Source organism: Nicotiana attenuata, unplaced genomic scaffold, assembly GCF_001879085.1.
Source record: "Nicotiana attenuata strain UT unplaced genomic scaffold, NIATTr2, whole genome shotgun sequence".
In the NCBI taxonomy this organism is placed as follows: domain Eukaryota; kingdom Viridiplantae; phylum Streptophyta; class Magnoliopsida; order Solanales; family Solanaceae; genus Nicotiana; species Nicotiana attenuata.
The window spans coordinates 366508-376092 of record NW_017670439.1 but is presented as its reverse complement, the minus strand read 5'-3'; the positions used below and the strand labels follow the sequence as shown (position 1 = coordinate 376092).

Genomic DNA, 9585 nt, shown 5'->3' with positions numbered 1-9585 from the left:
CAGTCCATAGGTTGGACTTGTTACTTACTGAGTTGGTGTACTCACGTTACCCCCTGCACCTTGTGTGCAGATCCAGGTGTCTCGGGTCACGGTAGCGGCTGCTGATTATATTGTGCGGACTTTCACTTGGAGATAGCGAGGTAGCTGCTTGGCGACTACAGTTCCGCCTTCTCCTTCCCTATCTTCCTCTAGTTTAAATGTTGGATATTTTCAGACTGCACTAGTCTTGTTATTTCGAACAGTTGTAGTAGTTTTTGCTCGTGACTAGTGACACCCGAGGTCGGGCTTGTATTTTCTTTCCGCTGGTTTTAGAACTTCTATTTTTATATCATTGGATTTCTGTTAAAACATGATGTTTTCTTAAGCTTTTCAATTGGAAAATAGAGTAATTGGAAATAAGTGGCTGGCCTAGTTCTACGATAGGCGCCATCACGATCGAATTGGTTTTTGGGTCGTGATAGAAGTACATGAGGGTAGGATTGAAGTTGCTATTTCATTGCTCGACCTCTCAATACTCTCAAGGTCAACCAATGAAGGGACTACATAGACTGGGACTAGGACTGGAACGCCAGCCAACAACCAAAATCTGTAATTTTCTCCAAGTATGTAACAAAAGCAACAATGTTAAAGCAATAAGAAACTTACGCTTATCAGCACAACTTTTTCGTGTTTAGGTTATGTTCGACCCCGCTCGAGCAAATACCTACCGGCCCTCGACCGCAATTTAATGAAAGGTTATGTTCGACCCCGCTCGAACAAACACCTACCGGACCTTGACCGTGATTTAATGAAAGGTTATGTTCGACCCCGCTTGAACAAACACATACCGGCCCTCAGCCGCGATTTAATGAAAGTTTATGTTCGACTCCGCTCGAACAAACACCTACTGGCCCTCGGTCGTGATTTAATGAAAGGTTATGTTCGACCCCGCTCGAACAAATAGCTACTGGCCCTCGACCGCGGTTTGATGAAAGATCATGCTCAATCAAATACCTACTAGCCCTCGGCTGCAATTTAACGAAAGGTTATGTTCGATCCAGCTCGAACAAACACCTACCGGCCCTAGGTCACGATTTAATAAAAGGTTATGTTCGACCTCGCTTGAACAAACACCTATCGGCCCTCGACCACATCTCAACAAAGAAACAAAAATATACACAAGTACAAATATAAACCACATGAACAAACAAAAGATGCAAGGAACAACTCTGATATTTCATATGCTTAAACTGTTTACAAAAGGCTCATGAAAACACCGGCAAAGAATACACGAAAGGTAAAAAACAAAACTACTGGTCACCGCCATTACGGCCTTCAACATCCTTGCCAGCTCTATCTTCAACATGATCGCCACCCTCACCGCCAACTCCCTCGCCACCTCGGCCCTCAACGCCTTCGCCATCCTCGCCCGGATGGTATATGGAATCATACCAGGCCTTGTGCTCAAGGAAATACATACTATCCTCGTTGCCCTTATCTTTCTCACCAGGATAAGGAGTAGCCGGATCATAACCACATGCAATCCTAGCCTCGCGATCTTTGATACGAGCACCCTCAAAATCTGCAACAGAAATGGAGCGCGCTACATGCAGCTCGCGAAGCACATCCACCCGGGCTTTGTAATGAACCCACTTTTCGTATAAGTCACAAGGAGTGTTGGGGAAGCTGGAAGTTGCAGATGACGAGGGCAGTTCAAGTAATTTAGTGTTCTCAGCCTCCAAAGTAGCTACTCGATCGTAAAGATCAGAGATCTCTTTCTTCAACTCTTGAATCCTCTCATCGAGATGCCCTTCTTTGATCCGTGACGTCGCTAAATCACTTTCTTGCTCGGAACGGAGAGTCCGAATCACCACCTCAAGAGACTCCGCCTTCCCCAAAGCCTCCAATCGAGCGGACCCCGCCTTCTCTAGATCCTCTGTCTTCTCGGCGATCTCGCCACTAAGAACCTCTGCCCTGAATTGACACTCCTCAAGTTGGTCTTAGAGCAAGACCACCTGATCTTGAAGATCACTGCACTGGGCTTCGACCACCTTGCTGAGCTCGAGCTCTTCCTCTTTGCTCCTCAACGTCCCCTCCAAGATGCTGCATTTTCCCACCATCCGCACCAGCTCCTCGTCTCTGGCGTTCAAGTCGTCCCTCAGTTGCGCACATTGCCGATTTTGCGGAGCCAGTACTGAAGCTCCCGGTACTTCTCGAGGCACCTGAAGTAGTTATCCTTCAACTTCACATAAATGTCTTTACGTCTATTCTCCCTATGAGTACTCTCAATCTCCAGGACGACCGTCTACAAACTAAATAAAGTTAGAACCTACGAAGCCGGCAATGTTATTCGATAGGGCGTTGTTATCTATAGTCTTGAGGGTCGTAACCTCAACTTCAAAAAAGAGAGGGACAAGGGAAGGGATAATCTTCTCGGTATCCACAAGAAGGTTACGGTCCATCGAGATCGATATAGTCCTCGAGCCCCTTTCCAACCTCACTTCAAGTTGAGTAAGCCCCTCGTCGACTACGTCCATGTCGGAGTCAGATTCGACATCCTCCTCAACGACGGCCTTCCCTCTATCATTAGTCGAGGAAGGCACGTCCATCGCGACCCCGAAAGATGAGGCCCCTCCGCGCCTCAAGAGAACAAGGTCGTCATTGCTTACCACTCCTTCGGCTGCCTCCCCCATAGGACGCACACTCATTTCCTCCAAACAAGGAGCCTCAGGACTTGCCTCTGGGCTATCTCTGATATGCAGTGTTGATAACACAAAGGTTAGGAGATCCAAGAACATAAATAAAATAAGTTGATGAAATGCGGAAGCAGTAAAGAAATGCAATCGAATTAAGAAAAGCAAGAAAAATAAACTAGATATGTGGAAGTTCAAGGAAAGGTCCAAGAACCCCGAGATTATGTTAATCTAGATTTTGACAAAATCCTAATGACAACAATTTAATTTGAAACCAAATGCCTTCACTAGAGATAATCTAATCAAGAACTAGATTCGGATCTTGACTTCTAGTTTGAATAACTTACGACAACAACTAGTAAAAGAAACTAGTCGCCTTCAAAGAATATCAAAAGAAACCAAAGATATCACAAGAAAGAAAATTATCTTACTACCTTAAGCTATGAAATAGTTAGGGTTGCAAGATAAATCTCAAAGTAAAATTCACAAAGGTTCAAAAGAACTCACAATAATAATATTAATCTTCAATGTTCTTCTCTACAATGAAAGACAAGCACCCCTTTATATAGTAGTAAAAAAGGAGCTAGTCAAGACTTTAATAAATAAGAATTATATTCCCTAGAAGCATAGAAGACTACCCACACTAAGACCAATGTAGTCAACACACACATAGACCAATGCAAGTCAACATAGATTAAAACAACTGTTAAATATATATTCTAGAAACTATTTTTTTGGGCTTATTTGGGCTGCTGAAAATTCCTCTTTTAGGGCATATTTGGGCCTCATTCCATCTCCTCTTGGACTTTAATTTGGGCCTCCAAATAGTTGTAAGACTTGGCCCAAAGATCCTCCTTGTGCTGGACCTCTTCTTCTATTATAAGACACTTTTTAATTGCCAATTGAAGCCCATTAAGCTTGTCTTGAAATTTCTTTGTTTGAGACCTTGTCATGGGCCTTCTTGGAGCTTCCAGAGCTTCATCCTTCTCCTTTAATGATGTTGAGCTGCCATGGATGCTATCAACTATGGTTGTTTCCCGAAGGACAAAGCCACTATCCCCTATGACGACTGTTGTTGGTCTCTCCCGGCGGCGTCCATAGCCCTCCTCTTACGTGGCATCAAACCACCGTCCTCATGAGAGGCATCTTCCAAATCAATTAGCAGGAGCAGGGGCCGCAGAAGGAATGGAGACGTGCTCCCGAGTTATGGTAGCCAAGGTCGAGACCGGAACGGAAGAGGTAGTGGTCGTAACAAGAGCCAAAGTCGAGAAGGCAGCAGCCGCCCTACGAAAAGAAGGCACTGGTGCCCGGCTCCTCCGAGAGCCCCTACCTAAGAAAAAACAATACTAAGTCAACAAAATGAACCCGCATAAAATAAGAAACGGAGTGACCACGACCAAAGATAGGAAATTACCAGTTGAAGGGAGAGCAGGCCCGAATTTCTTGAAGAAACTTGGCTAATCACGAATTCCCAAGATGTGACAGAGGAGTCGCTCGACCCAGTCAGAAATATAAGGGGCCAGAGAAGGAGGTTGATTGTTGGCTACAAAAGGGAAAAAAAATCATCATCGATCAAAGTTCAGAATCAGAAGAAAAAAATAGAAGGAAACAGGGCACTCACGAGTGTAGTTCCAAGCTCCGGGAAAGCCGTCGACGTTGGCCACGACATCATCGGTCCTGACGAAGAAGAAGTTAAGCCAAAACTGACAGTTAGCTTTGTCGTCCATCTTTACCACCAAGTACTTGCCTCCTCGGTGGAGAAGGTTCAACATTGTTCCCCTATAAAAGCTTGGGGCGAATAGGTGTATCAAGTGTCGTAGTGTCAGTTCAACCCCAGCTAGCTCGGCAAATTTGGTCAACATCTTTATTACCTTGTAGACATACGGTGCAAGCTGAGCCGGGCAAACACCATAGTGGCGACAAAATTCCTCTACTAGCGGGAGGAGAGGAAGATAATAGCCGATGAGGAAGGGATAGCATAGAGGGCACAGTACCCAGGGCGGTGTACTTGTACCACGTCCCCTTTGGTTGGGATCAGCTCAACATGGCTAGGGAGGCCGAATTTAGCCTTGAGTTTCGCCAATTCTTTAGGCGTCATCAGTGATTTAAAATTTCAGGTGCACCATCCGGTACTTTGGTAAGGTCGGACCTGAAATCGGGATTACGTGGTATTATCTCCTCCACTAACGGGAATGTTTCATCCTCAACAATGGCAGAAGCACCTTCCCCATGAGAGGGAAACACCACTGCCGAGGGGGCCACACAACTTCCCTCACCAGACTCAGAAGGTATGTTATACATAGTTTGATGTGGGAAAGAGAGGTGTCAAATGAGGAGTTTAAGAATAATATAAATCACTGGCACAGAGAAGAGAAGTTCGAAGCAAGAAGAGAGCAAGAGAAAAGTATGGGATTTCGAAACAACAGAAAATTTAAACTTCAAAATCGCGTCCAAATACCTCTATTTATAAAGGTCTTGGCATTAGAATCGAAAATGGCTCATCATTACTGGCATGAGAACCGAAGTGGCAGGTCTAGTTAGAGGTCAGACGTGAAACGAAGCAACGCATCAGAAATATGCGTCATAATGACGTATGACATCATGACATCATCCTAACTCGTGGACAACATAACTCCAGCAAATCGCCTGGGAAAATCGAAGCGTTTGAAATGTGTGACCCACATAGGGCCACGCTGCCAGTTCGCCGCAACCATCACGACCTGCATAGCTCGCTCGATTGTTTCGACCACAAAGAACAAGATCCGCTCATCGAACCAGCCTGAAGCCGGCCTCAATAAGCGGATGGACTAACTGTATGGGTCAAAATCTATCTTTAGAATATTTAAGCCAAGATAGTACTAGGGGAAGAGTTCCCAAGTCGTCGTTTGTCGAAATGACCCAAGAAGCGGCAATGTCTATGGTCAAAGATCCAACAAGGGCCGAAGTCTAGGAGTCAACAAAGGTCGAGTACTTTTGATAGAGTTATAACGGCCAATTTCAAGATAGGATATTAAAGAGAATATTTTAGTGGATATTCTCTGCACTTGTACTATTAGGGTTTTTTAGGAGCATGTTCCCTATAAATAGAAAAAGATACAATGATAGGAGACATGTGATATTCATTTGTAAAAATACACTTTGACTTGAGAAAGAGAATCAGATCTCATTGCTAATATACAAACATCACTTTTTCACGAAAATTCTTGTCAATACTTTTCCACTAGATCCGAGAAAAACTCAAATATTCAAAGGATTGTCTATCACTCATCATTGTCAGAAAGAACATTCACTTACTCCATTCATTCTTGGGTGACTCATTCATTCTATTTACTTAAATATCATTTATTGCTATTCATTGATATTGAATGCTACATTATTGCCATTGATTTCTGGAATATTTATTGCATGTTGCCGCCATTATTCGAATATATCTATTTACTTAAATGTCATTTATTGCTATTCATTGATATTGAATGCTACATTATTGCCATTGATTTCTGGAATATTTATTGCATGTTGCCGCCATTATTCGAATATATCTACATAGTATTTGTTGCTTCTTTGGAGAACTCCATCTTAGAGATATTATTGTTAACTAAGATTAACCCTCATTTATATAAATATAATTATTTGAACCAAGATCTATATTTTTTGGTCAGTAACCCCTCTCTTTACTATATAGGTTTCTGCATCGATGTTTACACAAAAATTAAAGGCATAATACATAGTTTACTCATCCACCTTGTACCCAAATCCCTATTACACACCTGTTGACCACGGGTTTAATGTTACACACCAAACCTTTCAAAAGTGTGTCAATGACACACCACTTTTGACCCATGACAGGCGCGTGTTTTACACTAAAAGCAGGCGAGTGAATAATAAAAAAAAAGTATTTGAAGCCTCATTTTATCGCCATATATCTAGTTTTTTTTTATTTCATTTTTTTCTATCATCATCTTCATTGTCAGGAACATAAAGAAACAAGCAACAACAATGGTTAAGAAATTACCAGAAAAGAAACCCAAAAAAAAAGCCAAATAAGAAATCGAAGAAAACCCAGCAATGGTTAAGAAGCCCATTATCTCGATTTCTTGACTTGCAAATCCAAATCATCCTGAATCGGGTTGGTGAAAATTATTCAAAATCAACCTAACAAAATCACCGATTCTAGGTGAAATAGTGGTTTTTTAGTAATTGTCGCCCTGATTTTCTCGACCATCGGAGAAGTTCTCATCTCTGGGATTAAAAGAAGTTAGAGTCGAAATCCATCATCAAAGCTTGTTTGAATGGTTGTTTTTGTTTCTTTTTCATTGCAATTTTGGGTCTAATTGTATCTTTTGCAGTCTTTTTCTGGTCAAGCTTTCATTATTCTCGTCCCTGCTCCAGCGATGAAAATAAGTTTTATGGCCACCGGTGGATCTGAAAATTATTGAGAAGATAATAGGGGTGGAGGTGGGTTGGAAGAAGCCGGCGTTCAAGTGATAGTGGAAGAGGAGCCAGCATGAAGGTAGGATTGGGGAAGAGGATAAACCCGGGGGTGGGGGGTGTTGAGGAAGACACATAGCTACTTTTTTATCTTGTTATTTTTAAAGCTTGTAAACTGAGATTTATTTTAAGCTTGGGTCGGGTTGTCCATTTTTAATTAAAAAATCGTTTGTTTTTAATTTAAATAGGCGCGTGTATACACAGCATTGAGTATTAACTAGGCTGGTCAAAAGTGGTGTGTCATTGCCACACTTTTGAAAGGTTTGATGTGTAACGTTAAACCCGTGGTCAACAGGTGTGTAACAGGGATTTGGGTGCAAGGTAGATGGGTAAACTATGTATTTTGCCAAAATTAAACAATTAAATCTTAACAGTTAAAAATTAGAGTGAGAATGCATACTACTTAATCATAATTAAATGAGAAATGTATATATGAAAGATATGTGTCGAACCATAAATTAACGAATGTGATTACATAAAACTCATAAAATTTGAGCATTGACCTCAAACATAAGTAAAGAATAAATATATTCAATAGGCATGTACAATAAGTTGAATTTAGACTTGGAATGGACAAGGCCAATGTTTCAAGTCCTCATCTTGAACTTTATAATTGCTGCTAAAACTTGAACTACCTTCAACTCCCCCATTTCCTTCCACAAAAGCATTGTACCTCAAGACAAATGCCAATAGCAAAACAACCCATTCCAAGCAAAATATCAAAATGCATAATCCACCGGTCAATTTCAAGATCGTTGCACCATCTTCTACTCTAACATAAGAATTAAATTTTTCTAATAAATCCAAAGTCCTTGTAAATATAAGGACCGAAGCAGAACCTTGAAATATAGCCGTTAAAACTGTAGCAACCATGTGGACACCGTACCACTTGTTAGAACCCGCTGAGGCAACAATCGCTGTGCAGCTAAAAGCTGCACCGGCGATTGTTAGCACGTGGAGGAGGATAAGAAGGCCGCCGTAGAGGGACGGAATTAACCGGAGGGAGAGAGTAAGGAAGATGCAACTTGACGCTGCTCCTAAGAGAATATAATTTGTAAAGAGGAATATTTTGTGAGTTCTATGATGATCAGAGTGAAATTCAGTTTCTTTAAAATCTGAAGTGGTGATTGATAGACCCATTGGTTTGGAATTTTGATCTGTGTATGAAGAATCTAAAAATTTGTATGAAGAATGTAATGCATAGAATTTGAAGTTGTGAGGATTAAATACTATTTGACAATCAGACCGTTAAGTAAAGGATTAACGGCTAGTTGAAAAAAAATGGGGGGAGGGGGAAGTAGCAAATGGATCTAGATCTAGTAAATAGATTTGGATATTGCAACTTGGCCAGTACAAAGAACAATTGAATATGTGTCAATGAGATACACAATGCAAAAGGGTTCCTTTACCAAATGAAGGTGCACTATTTGTTTTTCTCAGACATATAAAAGATTGGCTACACATTCACAGCTTGTTTGGATGGTTGTATTGTATTGTACTGTATTATTTTGTGTATATAATGTTTGGATAGATTGTATCGTTAGATGTTATTTCATAATGTTCACATTAACAATATAAAGAATAAACTTGCAATATTGCAAAGAAAAAGTAAGGTAGGAGGTAGAACTATTATATGAAAAGGTAGGGTAACGTATAAAATAGAGTTTATTAATAAAAAGAATGGCAAGATGAGAGAAAAAAATAAGGTAATGACGCGACCACACCAAATAGGTCGTAGTTACATAAAGTGGCATCTTTCATCATTACATAGTGATAGATTTAACAATACAGTACAATAAAATTTAATTAATAATCAAAACAAATATTTTATTTAAAGTAACAATGCAATACGATACAATAGGTAACATTTAGCAAGATATTAAATTTAAATTGTTCAATCATTTGGAACTTTAACAGTAGAAATGACACCATGTAGCCACTCTAAAAGGCTGCTATTTAGGAATTGCACGAGCGTTAGCAAAGAACAGTACCGCCGGCTGTTGGAATTCTGGCTATAGCAACAGCCGCATCTCAACAGATCTGAATCGGCTGATACTGTCAATGTCGAACTGTTCCACTCGGCGTCGGTCGCACATTGCCGATGTTATTGCCGGAACACACCTCCGGCGACCTTCCCTCGCCGGAAACCTCCGTCAGCTCCGATCTGTACATTTCTCTATTCTTACAGTAAGCTCACTTGTTCCCAGGTTTGTAACTCGATTTTCTTCTGATAAATTCTAATTTCTTTTTTTTTTCTATTAATAACTCAATTTAATTTGGTTCTCAGATCTTTAGATATATTTTTTGTGGGTTTATATTGTATCTACTTGAATTCATTGGGATATTCTGTTAAATCTCGCATTTTCGTACGTTAAAAATTTCGTTTTCAGTTAACCAACGTAGACTCGGGATGAGATCATCTTTT

General features: G+C 40.8%; 1 protein-coding gene across 1 annotated transcript; it reads right to left on the bottom strand.

The window, feature by feature from the left end:
* Positions 1 to 7609: 7609 nt before the first annotated feature.
* Positions 7610 to 8396, bottom strand: LOC109239431. Its single transcript, XM_019405998.1, has one exon. It carries the CDS (start codon positions 8298 to 8300, stop codon positions 7719 to 7721), a length of 582 nt encoding a protein of 193 aa, XP_019261543.1. The 5' UTR covers positions 8301 to 8396; the 3' UTR covers positions 7610 to 7718.
* Between the last annotated feature and the right edge of the window lie 1189 nt (positions 8397 to 9585).